The sequence below is a fragment of the Drosophila erecta genome, unplaced genomic scaffold (genome assembly GCF_003286155.1).
Source record: "Drosophila erecta strain 14021-0224.00,06,07 unplaced genomic scaffold, DereRS2 tig00000000-arrow-pilon, whole genome shotgun sequence".
In the NCBI taxonomy this organism is placed as follows: Eukaryota; Metazoa; Arthropoda; class Insecta; order Diptera; family Drosophilidae; genus Drosophila; species Drosophila erecta.
Genome location: NW_020825194.1, coordinates 7,797,260 through 7,812,203, shown reverse-complemented (window position 1 = coordinate 7,812,203; position 14,944 = coordinate 7,797,260). Strand labels below are relative to the sequence as shown.

At 51.9% G+C, this 14,944-nt stretch overlaps 1 protein-coding gene across 2 annotated transcripts; it reads right to left on the bottom strand.

Moving 5' to 3' along the window:
* Positions 1 to 61: 61 nt before the first annotated feature.
* LOC6554710 (ubiquitin carboxyl-terminal hydrolase puf) lies at positions 62 to 14,901 on the bottom strand. 2 transcript variants are annotated; one of them, XM_001981924.3, is made up of 20 exons: positions 14,494 to 14,901; positions 13,351 to 14,388; positions 12,520 to 13,231; positions 11,531 to 12,440; positions 10,585 to 11,471; positions 7,257 to 10,529; positions 6,986 to 7,172; positions 6,275 to 6,927; positions 6,089 to 6,212; positions 5,840 to 6,027; positions 5,509 to 5,779; positions 5,255 to 5,437; positions 4,623 to 5,022; positions 4,458 to 4,563; positions 4,214 to 4,385; positions 3,948 to 4,138; positions 3,534 to 3,886; positions 2,497 to 3,466; positions 2,100 to 2,437; positions 62 to 2,026 (listed from the first exon to the last, which is right to left on the bottom strand). In XM_001981924.3, the coding sequence occupies exons 1-20, from the start codon at positions 14,534 to 14,536 to the stop codon at positions 1,266 to 1,268; spliced, it is 11,760 nt and encodes a 3,919-aa protein (XP_001981960.2). In that variant the 5' UTR covers positions 14,537 to 14,901; the 3' UTR covers positions 62 to 1,265. The 2 variants fall into 2 exon arrangements, with proteins under 2 accessions (XP_001981960.2, XP_015009279.1); XM_015153793.2 differs by having other exon boundaries at positions 62 to 1,999.
* Between the last annotated feature and the right edge of the window lie 43 nt (positions 14,902 to 14,944).

Genomic DNA, 14,944 nt, shown 5'->3' with positions numbered 1-14,944 from the left:
AAGGCAACAGGTTGCTAGAAAGTCAAGAAGTGCCCGCCCCAATAAATACCATTCCAGTTCGTTTCAATTACATATCATTTAAACTTATTATTCTCATGATTTGTTTGCGTGTGATTTAGGTTTGTGTTTTTTGTTGGGTTCTCAACATTACATTGTGTGAATTTCGATCGCGCTACGTTCTCGGGATTGCTTAAGACTATCAATATATGCGACCCGTTTTGCGGGGCTGGCCAGTTACTTTATTTAATGTTATCATTTTTGTCCTGTTGTGTTTCACGTGGGACAACAACTCTCTACACAACTTACGTGCTAAACATTACAATTTATCATTATCGGATGTGAACTAAAACTGTTCGATTGGTTTGCGTTATGCGATTTACATTGAAAATGATTATGACATACTCATACTCTTTAACACATCCAATATTTAAAATGTTTCGTTAGGTTCTATAATTATAATATCTGTTCATGTCTAACGTATCGTTTATGGTGCATTGGGGGCGTGGGAGAAGGCGAGGAAAGTTGGTAAGCAAGTGGGTCTTAGCATCGTTTTTAAAATGATACTTAATGGATACAACATATATAGATATTAGCGTCTCGTAAGCCGTTTCATTGATCTTCTTTAACCGCTCTCGTTCACTCGTTCAAACTTTTAATTTGTAGTCCTAATGCTGCCTCTGATTCAACTGCTTAACCGCTTTCCACTTTCAGTTTTTTGTCTTCTTATTTTTTGGCATAACAAATGTCTCCATTGGGTTGTGGGAACTTAACCATCCATTCGAAAGGGGATCTCCTACGGGTTCTCTGCTCTGCGGGGGACGTTGCGTGCTGGGTAGTCTTAAGTTAGTTACATTTATATCTATATATTGAATATATGTGAGGGCTGTTTGCGTGTCGGGACTGAATGTGTGTTACATTGCTATTTGTTGATAAGCTTAACTAAGTATCTATTAACCCCAAAACCAATGTTCAGTTTCAGCGGATGGCCAAACTCCTGGCACTTTCCATTTCCTCGAAAACGAATATCGGAATGGGAGCTGTTTAGCTTGTGTCGCTCTGTTTTGCCATTAGACTTCTGTTTTTTGTGTGTGTATGTGCAACCAACCATTAGCACCAACCTTGGGTTGCGTACGTGTGCCTAACAATGACCTTTGGCCACAAAATTCTTACAGGTTAGGTGCTCAGCCGTGGTCAGCCGCCGGCGCCCATTATCAGTCCAGTGGCTTGCCGAAAAACAAAATGCTGAGCAAATCGTTGAATGACAACTAAATCTGTGTTGGACTTGCTGCCTGGGACGTGGACGCAACGGCGGCCGTGGGAGCCGGGGAAGGATTCGCGGGTGCAGTGTCTGCACTGGTGGCCGCTGGCGGGGATTCGTTCTGTTGGCCACCATTGGTGTGACTCGGCTTTGGAGATTGCTCCTCCGCCTCCGTCTCCGTATCCATCTTGCATCGCGCATCGTTTGCAGCGGCCATCGGCTCCGGCGGAGTGCAGGCTCCCTTGGGGCGAGACAACTTTACAGCGGCAGCCGCCGAAGTGGAAGCCTCGCCACACGGTTCCTCACTCGGCTCCTTAGTCGCTCCCGAGCTGGGCACACAGGCATCTCGCTTAAGGATGGCAAAAATGCTCTGGATGTACGATTCCATGGTGATCAGCGTGATCAGTCGCTTTTCGCGCTCCTCGTTGAGACGATCCTGGGCAGTCTTCTTATTCGACGCCTTCTTGTTGCGCTTGGGCGTCGGTTGCAGCTCATCCTCCAGCTCTGTCTCGTCATCGGACGAGGGAATTGACGTTTTCTCCATCTGCTCATCGTCGCTGCCAGCAGGAGTTGGTGGTTTGGTGCTGTCCGTTACTTGCTCCGAGTTACCGCTGGATTCCATAGAGACATCTGCTGGTTTGTCGTTGTCCGTTGAGGTGTCTTTCTCGCCCTCCGGCTGAGGGTGATCCTTTTCCTTCACCTTTTGCGAGTCACGTTTCTGCTTCTTGTTCGGAAATGGATCTGGCAAATAGGGAGATGATGAAAGCTCTATCAATTTCAACGTACTCAAGTAGTTCCCCTATTCTAGGCAATAAAACCATAATGGTAACGCGAAACTTACCCCGCTCCGATTCCTTCCTAAACCGCTCGCTCTTATTCTGTAGTGCCCTCAGAGATCCGCGCAACTCCTTGCGCACTGAGGCTGGCACTCCAGTGGCTTGGGCAATGATTCGGATGGCGAACAGGTCACCACACAGCTCGTCAATGTCGTCCTTGGAGTGCATACCATAGTTGATTGTGTAGATCATACGGGCAACTGGCAGCTGGGCGGCAACCTTGTGATAATAGAGCTCCAGAAATTCACGAACGCACGCATCCTTTAACATGCTTCGCTCGTCCCTCAGGACATTGTGGAGGTACTCCACCAACAGTTGATTCTTCACGAGCAGTTCAACGTATCTTATAAGAAGGAATGGGATAAAGTTGCATCTTATTTTCAACAAACAGCTTTCACTTACTTGTGCGTCAGAGCATTGTTGTGTATGCCCACCCAGAACTTGGGGAAATAGGTGAAGTGCAGCGGCGTGGACTCGATGGCCACCAAGCATTGCAGCTTGACTAGCGTGTCGTTCAGAGTACCCGTGTTGACGCACATGCGCATCATGACATCGATGAAGTCATGGTATGGTCGGTAGAAGGACTCCACCTGGACGTCGTAATCCGCATCGAGACCGCGAGGTGTCAGCTCTGCCAGAGCGATGCACATCTGTACCATGGGTCGCGGTGGACGGGGTGAGTTCTTGGCGCCTAATGGCCAAGGCGTGTGCTTCGCTCCGCGACGCGGGAAATACGGTCCCAGAGGACCGATCGCATTGGGAGCATTCGCCACGGACAGATGACAGTTGATAAGAATGGGCGCCAGAATGCTAATGGTTTCCAGGCTGGGATTGCGCACCAGCTCCTTGAGCACTTCCAAGGCCATGCGACTGATCTCAGGGGAGTTAAAGGTGTTAAGTAGCGTGGCCAGTCGCTTTACTGCATCCGGCAGTGCCTTCGCCAGCGCCGAGTGCTGATGTTGCTGGCGCAGGAAGTGCTGCTGCTGGAATTGCATTTGCTGCAACTGTTGCAGCTGCAGGTGCTGCTGCATTTGTTGCTGCAGCTGCTTTTCCTTTTGCTGCGGCGTCTGTGGTGTTTGCGTTTGGCTTTGCGACTGCTGCTGCTGTTTCTGCAGCATCTGTTGCTGCTGCAACTGCAACTGTTGCTCCAGCTGCTGCTGTTGCTGCTGCTGCTTCTTTTGCGCAGGACTGTCTGTGCGGGTTCGCAGCGTGGCTAGGAGGAGCAGCATCTCGCCCAAGAGATCGAATAGGTCTCCAGCCACATGGCAGGCGGTGGCCTCGTGATGCATGGAATGTAGCGTGTGCAGCGCCTCAAAGCACATCTCAATGCCGCCGTTAAAGATCACCATCGTGCGGTCCTCCTCATTGTCCACTGTAGGCGAATAGGATCACATTAGTGCTGCGTGCTCTTCTACAACTAAGTTGGGTGAAATGCTTACCGAGTATCTTAAGAGCACTGATAAGCGTGGACCAGGAGACACGCGCATCCAGACTACTAGTGTAGGACACGATCACAGCCCTCCTAAACTGGGTCACATCGAGCTTTTCCTGTTCACTAGCATCCGGATGACGGGTGGCGAACAGAGCCATCAACTTGAAAAGCTCGTCCACGGCGGCCGCGTACTGCGTGGGATGTGGCGTGATGTTCTTAAAGGCCCACTGAAGATTCTGGTGCTGGGACAATTGGCGGGTGAGTGCTCGGCTCTGCTCGCAGCACAGACGAAGTAGTCCATAGTAGGCGGGCAGCATGGAACGATTGTAGGTGACTATCTCCGCGTCATCATGATCGGCCCTAGGTGGTAACCACACGGTTAAATAAAGTTTACACCAGTCGAAAACAGTGGTCTCCTTACAGTATATAGTTAAATGCTATGTTGCGCGTAATCTCTGGGCAGTTGGCCACCTGGGCAGCATTCTCCGGACAGTCCACCAGTGAGTGGTGCCAGAAGGTCAATAGTGCGTGCTTGTTGTGATGGGCTGGAACACTGGGCTCCGAGAGGCGTGGATGGAAAAGCTCCCACAGGGAGCGCATGTACGAACCTATCTGTAAGTGGCAACAAAGTGGGTCAATTTAGTGGTGAACATATCGGGAAAGCGAAATTGCTGCTGCTAAACTTGCCATTAGTTTTTCAGTCTTTGAAACCATACAATAGCTGAGCAGATTGAAGTACGCGGTCAGCTTGGTCGTGCCATGGGCTCCGATATCCGCATAGACGCGCGCAGGACGCAGCAATCGCAGGAGCAGCGTTATCACCTGGTGCAGCACAGCCTGGGCATCGCTGTTTATGTCGCTGCAGGAGGATAAGCAAGGTGGTTAGTGTAACTCAAAGATCAAAAAGTGGACTACTCCATAAATAATTTACCGATAACTGTGTGGATTGAGGGCCAGCAGCTTGTGTTGTGAGTGGGCGCGGAAGTTGGCCCGGAAGGGCTGCGAGGGTACCAGTGCCACCAGCAGAAAGGCGGCAGCTGTAATAAAATCCGACCATTTAACAGGATCTCCCAAGCGGATAGCGCCGATATCATACCGTTCCGAACCCGCGTGTTATCATGGGCCAGCAGGAACTGCTCGAGCCACTTCTCGGCTGACTGAAGAATCCAGGCGTGGGCGATCTTGTTCTTGGTGGCCTGCAGCGAGAGCCAGTCCAGCACGGATTGTGGACAGTACTCGGCCGCGTCCCACATGCGGGGCAGGATTAACTGGGTGAAACACGGCAGGCCCACTGGACCGCCCTGCGTCTCGGTGAGCAGTGTGAGCAGCTTGAAGAAGGGTGCGCACAGCTCCGTGTGCTTGGTAACCGAGGCGAATAGCATGCCAATGATCTGCGTGGCCAGGCGCTCATCCCAGCGACAAAGGGCGTGTATTAAATGCTTTGTCTGGTGCGGATTAATGCCGTCCTTTATTTGTTGGTACAAAAATGGAAAACCCTACGAAATATAAGCAGAATTTGACAAAATTGCAGGGAACTTTGAACACAGGAAAAACAAAAATGGATTTCGAATGTAATTTTTATCTTGATTTTTTTGTTGTTGGGATTCGGTTAAGGATTAATGTTAATGGATGGTTAGATGGTTGGTATTGGATATGGCATGCTTGAATGGTTGTTTGATGGATTGATTAAACAGAAGAGACAACGCTTTCCAGTTTTTTGAGTATAACCTTGCCGCCGGCGATTGCAGTAAAGTCTTTGGGCGAGAGTCTCAGCCTGAAGTCGGGTCCTCTTGATCTTTCCACTAGGCTGGCGCACAGAGCAATCATCTTGTCCAGCGAGGCCGGACGCATCTTCTCCACGGACAGCGCCTCGTCTGAGGAGTTATCTTCGTTGTCGGAGCTTATGTCTATCTGCTCGATAGGAAAATAAAACTTAAATCATAAATAACCATAGCAGGTGTAACTTATCTTGATCAACTTACGCTGTCTGTTTGCTTGTGCCCCAGATAGAAGTCCACCAGGCTCTTGAGTATACCGATGCGCAGCAAGTACATGGCCTCCTCATCTCCCATGCGTGAGAACTCGCACAGCAGTCCAAAGTACTCGGACAAGTGCCGCAGGTTCGCTCGGGCACCGTGCTCCAGAAGCGAGATGAGCGAACCAATAAAACGGGTTACACAAGAGGCTTGGCCTATTAACTCCTTGTCATCTTCGTCTGTCTCCACATCCAGATACAGATCGGCATGTGAGGCACTGAATAGGTAATTAATGCTTAATAAACATAAGGAATCCTATTGTAATTTATGGGTTTACCGTAATTGTTGGATGACATGGATAACCAAACGCTGGAACATTTGACGCACCATTTGGTTGGGACACTGGATTAGCACCTGGACCGGCCAGTAGGGCTCCAGCGACATGTGCGACAGGAACCACTCGCAGGCCTCCTGGCTGGCATTGAACTGCTTGGTCAGCAGCTCCACCCAGGGCACCATAGTGGGCTACACAAACGAGGTAAGGTGGAAACTCACTCTTACTGCTTTGCCAAGAGGATTAACTCACCTTTTCCTTAGCATGAATAAAAGTCTCAATGAAAAAGGACACAGACAACTTGGCTGCCATGCAGGTGACGTCCGTTTCTGATATTAATGATTGGGGTATGTGTCCACATATCTGCCACATAAAGCTGTAAAAAACAACAAAGATATGTAGTGAAATGAAATGCAGACAAAGTAAACTATAACTCACTTGAAATAGGTGTGCTCGAAGATGTTACGATCCTGCAGGAACTGTCGATTGTCCTGCCAAATCCAATCCTCGAGCTCCTTGTTCAACAATGGACGAAATAGTTGTAGCTTCTGGGCTGCCTTTGACGTAGAAGGCTGCTGATCGTTGCTGGCTTTGTTGTGGCTATTGTTGCTTGGCTTATGATTATCACAATTGGCTGTTGGCTGCTTCTCCTCCTCAGTGCTCACGATCGTCTTCTCCGTGGGCTTTTTGTCCGTCTCCGATTTCTTTTCGCCTTCTATGGATTGCGATCCGACTTCATTTTTCTCAGGCTCATCCTGCTTCGCTTTAACCTCCGCGACCTCTTCTTTTGTCGGGGTTTCCTTGGACTCTGTGTCAGTCTTCGCAGGCTTCTCCTTGTCTTTCTCCTCATCCTCTGCTTCCACATCCACATCTGCCTTGATCTCGCTAGCGCTCGTCTCCATTTTTGTGGGCTCCTCCGCCTCGGATTTCTCTTCAACAGTGGGACTGGGCGTTGGTGTTACCAGCAACTCGGAATGCCGGCGTTGCAGATGCTCTGGCAGTCGGCGCTCGTAGAACAGCATGTAAGCAGAGTTGGTTTTCTCGAAACTAAAGTCCAGATATTTCTCCGTCACTGAGTCGTAGGTTTTGCTCTGCAGATATCAGCGATAAGTGTTAGCGGGAACAAAACATATGTAACCAACTACTTACCGTCATCTCGCCGCCAAAGCACTCCGCCGCTATCTGTGACGGATCGAACGGCTTGACTTCGGCATCGTTGAATAGAAACCAGCGCTCGTGTGGATGGTAACTGGTCTTCGTCCGCTCCTTAATAAAGCTGTAGTAGTGTCCGCCATCCGCAGTGCCCGTGTGGACAGTGACGCCCACCAGTTCGTACCTGTATAAGTGGGCATTATTGTTGTTAATTAAAAGTTGATCACTACGTTCTCTGTAAACAGTATTTCAAAACAGAAATACTCACTCGTAGCATTCTTCAATATCGGCATCTAGAGTGGCCTCTGCCTTTTCGTTGTCGTTTCCATCGCCTCCACCATCTGCTCCTTCGTTCTCACGTTGGCGCCTCTCTCGCTCCTCCTTGTACTGCTGCGGCATCAAGGTCTTCTCCACATAATGACACATGTTCAGGCGCAGCGGAAATGAAAAGTGAGTGTTGACCTTCTCCTTGAGCATGGTGACCATGTTGAAGGTGTAGCGCATGGTGTTGAAGCACAAGATCTGGGGAAGCTTCTTGAAGCAGGCCCGCTTCTCAGCTCGTACTTTCTTGCCGCACTGCGAGCAGGTGTACATGTTGTCGCCCTCCAGTGTATCCTTAACGGTGACTTCGTCCAGGGATTCCTGAAGATTGCGCATATCTGCAACCTGGCAGCGTACAGTGTAAAAGTCCTCAGCCGTGCGGGAAACATGACCGCAATCCAGGGAGACGACATTGTTGCTCAAGGATCCGCAGAAGAGCCTTTTAACCAGGTGCTTCAAGTCAGGCGTCATATCTTCCAGTTTGGACACCAAATCGATAAAGAACTCGGCCATATCCTTTTGCTCTCCCGTATTCAGCGGCTGGTGATCCATCTGGTAAACCCTGCAGAAGCTTCGCGGGTTGTAGGACTTCCGTTCCGACTCCAGAAGATAGGCAAACATCCGTTGCAGCTCCAGAAGCGTTGGTCCATGCTTACGGGCAGCCGTGGGTGGAACTCGCAAAACAGCTGCTCGCGCCTGTGGCATCATGTACAAGTGCTGGACGCAAGAGGCCATGTAGCAAGTGGCTCCCAAGTTGGTCAGGCCCACATAGCCGCACTCAGATCTGCCTTCATCGCGCGGCCAATAGTCCCAAGGATACGGCTGCTTGGGCCCGGACTTGTGCTGAGCCAGAAGACGTCCATGCAGATACGCATAGTTCGTGGCGCATCCGCGGCACAGTTCAACCAGTAGATCGTAGGCAGATGCTCGAGACGACGCCGACTTGCACTTGGGCTTCTGGCGATCTGCCGGCGAGGGCATGTCAAACAGGAAGCCAATCAGCTGTTCAATAAAGGATAACGCCTTGGGAGTGTACTTGAAGGTGGTGTCATATTTGATCAAATTGGACATGAGATTCAACAGACCCACCAAGCCATCGTCCTGGTAACCATGGCGCAGTTCATAATACTCTCGGGTGAGAATGCTCTGCGAGATGCTTTCGCACAGCATTTCAATGTCGATGTGCTCTTCGGCCACCATTTCCGGGGACAGAGTATCCACCAATCTGGCCAGCAGCCAAAAGTAGTCACGGCAGGCGGGTCCGTAGGGATCCTTGCCCTCCTCGGAAAGCAAAAACTGTGTGGGCTGGGTGCCAGAGCTCATCTGCTCGGCCAAAGGCAACAGGGCGATGAGCTTGTGCAGCAGTGGTGCCAATAAAAGGCGATAGCTGTGTGCGTTTCCTAAGCAAATGCGGTAAAGGCCAGCGCATATCTCACGCCGCACTGCAGGTTCGGGATCCTCCAGGATGAACTTCTGCAGCCATCGACAGTGATCGGTACCAGTTGGAGCCCAGAGAAGCCTTCTTGCTTCCGCCGAGGCGTGCACAAAACTCACTAGGATGTTCATAGCGAACTGGATGAGCTGGGCCCTGCCCCAAAAGCCGGTGCGCAAGTGCTGGAACTGATACGGAAACACCAGTGGGTTGGCCGAAGAAGCCTGATGCTGCTGGTGAACCTCGTCATTAAGGATCGATGAAAGTCGGGTCAGGCACTCTGGCACCTCCATCAACTGTAGCATAAACGGATGCGGACGTGACATCAGAACATGGGCATCCGCGGACTGCAGTTCCTCAAATCCCAGAAGCCAGAGGATGCGCAGCAGGCTGGCCAGGCAATCGTGCCGCCATTCATTTAAAGCCAGCTCCTTCGGATGTGCGCTTTGTTGCAGTTGGCCCTCACTGAAGATTTCGTACAGATGACGAAGACCACCACATTTGACGAACGCCTCACTCCACTTATTGTCACCTCTTTCCATCACCGAAAGTGCTGGTGGTGGTGGGGTTGGAGACGGCGGGGTAGAGCAACCCACTGGGCGCTCCTTTTCCTGTTCAAAAGTATCGCCCTTCTTCTGACGCTTGCTGTGTTGCTTCGGTTGATTTTCTTTATCGCCACCGCTGCTACTGCTGGCCTCCGTTTCCACATCCTGCAAGCCAGTGGAGGGAGTGGGCGTCAGTGGGGCCTCCAGCTCGCACAGTTGCTCCTTGCTCATTTTGACCTCTGGCGGTGGTGGAGGCGGCTGCTCGTTGCTATTTCTCCGTCTTCCCATCGAGGATTTCTTCACACGTACCTGTTCTGGTGGATGTCCCATGGCCACATTGCCGTTGGATTCGCCGCGTCTGGAACTAGTTAGGGCCAGACTCTCCACAATATGGAGCGAGTACATGAACTTTTGCAGGTTGTTCGGATCGAGAAGATCTCTGAACTTTTGCTTAATCTGCTTGCGCTTGGTGGCCAGTTGTTCCTCTTCTCCGGCAGCATCCATCTGCTCGAGTTCGCTTAGGTCCGTAACCAGACTCTTAAAGGCGTCTAGAATGTGCGGATTGGTTGGCAGCATGGCGAGAATATCCCATACGCGTCGTGAGAGCAATTGCGCCTTTGTGTGATGCTGGGGATTTACAGTGGACGCTTGTGGTTGCATATCTCCCAGGGTCTGCATCAGGCAGAATAGCTTCTCGAAGTACTTTGGCTGCAGCAGGAGCACCGTGGGCAAACACTCCTTCGGTGGGGGCGGCAGCATTGACGGGTGCTCCAAATTGGACTCCTTTCGCCTGGCCCCACGTCCACCCAAGGATACGTAGACGATCTGGTTATCCTTGAATCCAGCATCACCGAGACTCCGTTCATCGTAATCCGAGGTCAGCTCCTGCCCCTGTGTGATAATGCGTAGCGGTCCATCGCTGAGCAGCAGACCGAGCACAGGAGCAGCCAGACCAGTTTGGAGGCTCTCCCACCACTTGGACACCTCCGCCTTGAGGTCGGCGATTAAGTCACACGCGTGCATCTGTAAAAGGCTTTTTTCCGAAAGTCCTGCCTGTTGTAGAACGATCCGTAGAGGTGGACCAGCTCCCTCGTTTTTTAGGTTACTATGCGATCCAATCCCTTTGCCCTCGATTGCCCAGCGTCGCAGATGAAACGCATATCGACGCCGGAAAGTATCCAAATGGGTGTTTAGCAGGAGCAGGCCTCGCTGGACTCGCATCAAAGCAGTCTCATCATCGATGCTGAAGAAAGAAAAAAAAATAGAAAAATAGTCAAAGGACATTTATTTCTACTCACCTTTCTAAAGCCGTGGCCGCTTGAACTAGGTTTTCCATGCACTGGGAAACGAATTCCTTCTCCAGGCGCAATTGTTGACCCATGTAGTACATGTTGATGTACTGTATGGCCGCCAAGGAGACATCGTTGCTCTGGGCGCGCAAGGCGATCTTCCACAGATGGTACATTCCAACGGCACTGGCGCTTGCCGAGATCTGTTCGCTGTGCTTGTCGTACTCGGCCATGGCGATGCGGGCGAAGCTGCAGAGCTGTTGGAATAGTCCCAACGCAACCATGGAGAACTCCTCGGGTCGCAGCTCTGGAAGTTTCTTCAAATATAAATGCTGCAGTGCTTCAATGCCCAGAGCGTGCTGGTCACCGCCTTTGGCCTGTGCCTGCAGCCACGAAAAGTAGCAATCGGCACACTCCGGATCGTGGGCCAGCCACTCCCATAGCGCGTCAAGCTGCTCCAGCGTTAGGCGGAAGCTTTTCGGGGATCCTACCGTCGAGAATATCGATGATAGGAACTGCAGTCTTACAGAAACTTGTGTCTTGTGGGAGTAGAGTTGACCGCCCAGCTGCTGCTGCTGTTGCTCTCCGTTTTGGGTTATCAGTACCTCGGCATGGCGACGGGCATAGTGTCGTATATTATTGAAAAAGCACTGCATCATGCGATGATTTCGCTCTGCCCACAGCGTCATTGAGTGTGTGTCCGAGGGGCGGAACTGTTGGAACGAGGCGAACAGTTTGGGCAGCAGTCGCAGACTGACAATAACGCTCCGGTTGTTGGCGACGTTATACAGGCAACCCTCGATAAATTTCGTTCGCAGCTGGCGGTCCATGCTGAAACACAGGAGAGTGGCCAGAGCCTTCTCCGCCTCCAAAGCCAGAGATTCTCCCAGTTGGCCCTGCGAGACAAAATTAACATTACACCGGATTTAAGGACAACGAAAGTAAAGTAACTTACAATTTTATCGTCTTGAAGCAGATCCCAGAGCAGTGTGTTTCCGGGTTGACACACATCGTTTAGCTTGAAGGAGGGCTGTACCGGTGTATTTCCGGACGCAGAGCTGCCCTGGCTCGCCTTTGGTGAATGGTGCTGTTTTCCGCCGGAAGCCACCTCCATCAGATCCACATCAGAGTCCGACTTTGCCTTGGCCGCAGCAACCACGGCGGCGGCTGCAGCAACGCTGGCCTGACGGTTCATCGCCACCAGCGTTTGCTGGGCAGTACCGGTAGCCGCCGCAGCAGCGGCCACAGCAGCGGCAGCAGCAGCAACATTCGACTCCCCAGACTTCTGAAGGGCCATCGCCGACTGAGCCACCATCATGGCGGCGGCCGCAGCTGCAAAGGCTGGTGGAACGTCCGGGCAATTGGCGCGGGAGCTGACCAGCTGGGCCAGCTCCTCCTCGCAAGGCGACACGTCCTCGTCATCAAAATCAGCCAGATTCTTCTCGGATTTGTTGCTCATCGGGGAGGAGTAGCTGCCATCGTTCTCCGCGCCACTGAGCAGCTCATTGATATTGGTCTCAATGGCCCTGATATAGGGTCCCTCTCCCTGCAGATGCTTTAGCACCGCTGCCGGCACTAGCTGACTCGTTGCGCCATCGCTGCACTCGTCACTGTCCGCTAGAAGTTCGCCCTCGCCATCACCATCGGCTTCGCCATCTGCGTCGTCACTGCTGGGCACATCTTCAGCTCCGTCCCAAATCTCGACCAGCTCATGGGGCAGAATGATCTGCTTGTTGGCTTTCTGGCGACGTCGCTTGTTGCTCGTCTTTTTGCGGCTGCGATGCAGTTGCAGCTCCAGGGCGGCCCGCGACTGCAGCTCCTCTTCGCTGCTTGTGTTGTCGATAATGTTCACAATGCGGTTGTTTCTGGGTAAATTAGAAAAGGAATGTTATTACTTATTACGTTTGTACATTTCAAATTGTACAGAAAAACTATTTTACTTACACTATATCCACTTTGCCCATATCCTCGGCGCTTAACTGCTTTCCTTTTTCAGTGGTGGGATCACAGATGTGCCGCCTGTGCCGGGCCTGCTTGCATGGAGTTACTCCATCGATTGGACTCTTGTTACCGACACCTCCGCCGCCTCCACCGCTGGCAATGCTACTATCGTCGGCGCCCACATGGTCGTCCTCTGTGTTGCTGCCCTCAATGCTGCCGCTGTCAGAGCTGGAGGCGGTGACGTTTGAACCCAGCAGGTGGTCCTGCATTAGGTTCATTTGGCTGCGAGAGCAATCTCGAGTCCACAGCAGTTTTGTGAGCGCTGAGGCGATGTATATGCTCTGTTCAGTGTGCTCCTTGGGATCCATGCGGCAAAGGAGTGAGTAAAGGTGCATGGCCGGGCGCGGTGCCAGGTTCTTCACCAGCGAAGGCAGGATGTCGAAGATCGTCTTTGAGCAGTGTTTCAGCTGGGTGGCTTGCCAGATCAGCTTGATGTCCTCTTCGGAGATCTGGTTCTCCACCGCCAAAAAGTTGAGCAGCACGTGCGCCTGTTTAACGATCTCTACGTGCAGATTCGGACCAAACAGGTGCTGCACAATATGGTTTTCGGTCAACCAGTTTGCGATGCGCTGTCCGAACAGCTCCACTTCGTTGACGGTTTCGGTGGTGCATATCTCATTAAATAGATTAATGTGTGCGTTGATCTGGGCCATGCCTGGAAGGTATTTGAAATCATTTAGTCTAATGTATAATATTTATTGATAGATAAATATAATGATTTTTGAACTTTGTTCGAAGTGCCTTTAATAAATATCTGTGCATCGTAGGACCTACCTGCCAGTCGCATGGTCAGCGTGGTCGATGTGAAGTACTTAAAGGCCAGTGCCAATCCTTCGGTATCGAAGTTGACAGCCACATCCAGCGGGTCCCGCATAGAAGACCACACAAAGTCGGCCATCGCGCGGGTGGCGGCAGATCGGAGGCTCTGATCCGACAGCTTGCACATGTACTGCAGTATCCGACTGCGCAGCGGCACGAAGAGCTGGGTATTACAGTGATAGTTTAGCCAAAGTTTCACATTCGAGACGGCAGCGGTCATCGAGTGAGCGGTGGACACTGGCAGATCGGGGTGTTCGAAGCACAGCGACATGGCGCCAAAGCCGCCCGAGTTGCAGAACAGGCTCACGTTCCGCAGCAGATAGATGGGCAGGTCGTTGTCGTGAAGATCGCAGATGAGGGCCAGATGGTGGGCCTCCTCAGCCTGCAGGTCGTCCAGCCGAGAGTGCATGCCATGCTTGTGGGCGATGTACAGCGGGAAGTTGAGCAAGAACACCTTTGAGACGAGCACCAGTAGCTTTTCTACTTCGGGCAGGATCCAGGGCTCCTCTGTGTACTGCAGGTGGGATTTGTGCTGCGAATTGGCTGTTTGCGGAGGAGGGGGAGTGCAGGGGCCAACTGGCGGCTTTTTGGCTGGCCCATCGCCGGAGCCCTGAGCCTCCTCACCTGAGGATCCAGATGGCTCCTCTTTCTTGGGTTCTTCCGCTGGTGCGGATGAATCCTTTCCCTCTGCCTGGGCTGACGCCTCGTCACGCTGCTGCTCTCGCTGCTGTTGGGCCTGGGCCACCACCTGGGCAGCACTGGCCGTTAGTCGCTTGTAGTTGTCGATCAAGTGGTCGATGTGCTTTAGGTGCTGCACCGTCAGACAGATGAGCGACTGCACTACCAGATTGAAGCGGTCATAGTTCTTGGTGTCCCGGTACAGGCACATGCACTGACGCTGCGGCCAGGACTGGATGTAGTTGAAGGTGGTCTCGATCTCGCTCTTCAGCAGCAGCTGGAATTTGAGATCCGAGCTGGCCACGCGCACCTCATCTGCAAAAGGAATTCGGAATACCATAGGTGAGCAGGGCAGGGGCTTCGGTGTTCGTCTTTCTTGTCAATTTTTTTTTTTTTTTTTGCGGTGAACTTTTTACTTACACAGCTCCAGGAGATTCTGGAAGTCGGCGCACACCTCGCACATGGTGCTCCACTAGATGCACACCAAATCGGGAGCTTCCAGGGGTTAGGGCCGCCTTGCCAGCGGCGACGACTCCTGGCCGTCTAGGTAGAGGAGTCGGAGTCTGGGATACGCTGGCGGAGTCTCGGTCTCGGTTGCGGGCACTTGGTCTTCTTGCTTTTCGTTGGTCGCTCGGCTCGCTCCCGGCGGTCGTGCAATGCCATTTAGGATGGCGCCCTCGCCTCTCAACACGGAACACTGTTTTTCGGCAACAAAAAAATGATAATTCTACACTCGGACATACATATATATGGTAGGGATATATATGTATATATATACAATTACAATCGAAGCAAGAGCCAGAGTTGGAGCGAAGAGGCAGGGGCAGGGTTGTCAGGCTGTGTGCCCAAAATGTTGTCGTCGTCTATCGTT

What these genes read in the sequence shown, in the direction of transcription:
- LOC6554710 (XM_001981924.3), bottom strand. Translation starts at nt 14,536, where the DNA reads ATGTGCGAGGTGTGCGCCGACTTCCAGAATCTCCTGGAGCTGT. An exon ending in GCGGCCACGGCTTTAGAAAG is followed by an intron (nt 10,530 to 10,584) that starts GTGAGTAGAAAT and finishes TTCTTTCTTCAG; the next exon opens with CATCGATGATGAGACTGCTT. An exon ending in GGCACAAGCAAACAGACAGC is followed by an intron (nt 5,438 to 5,508) that starts GTAAGTTGATCA and finishes CCTATCGAGCAG; the next exon opens with ATAGACATAAGCTCCGACAA.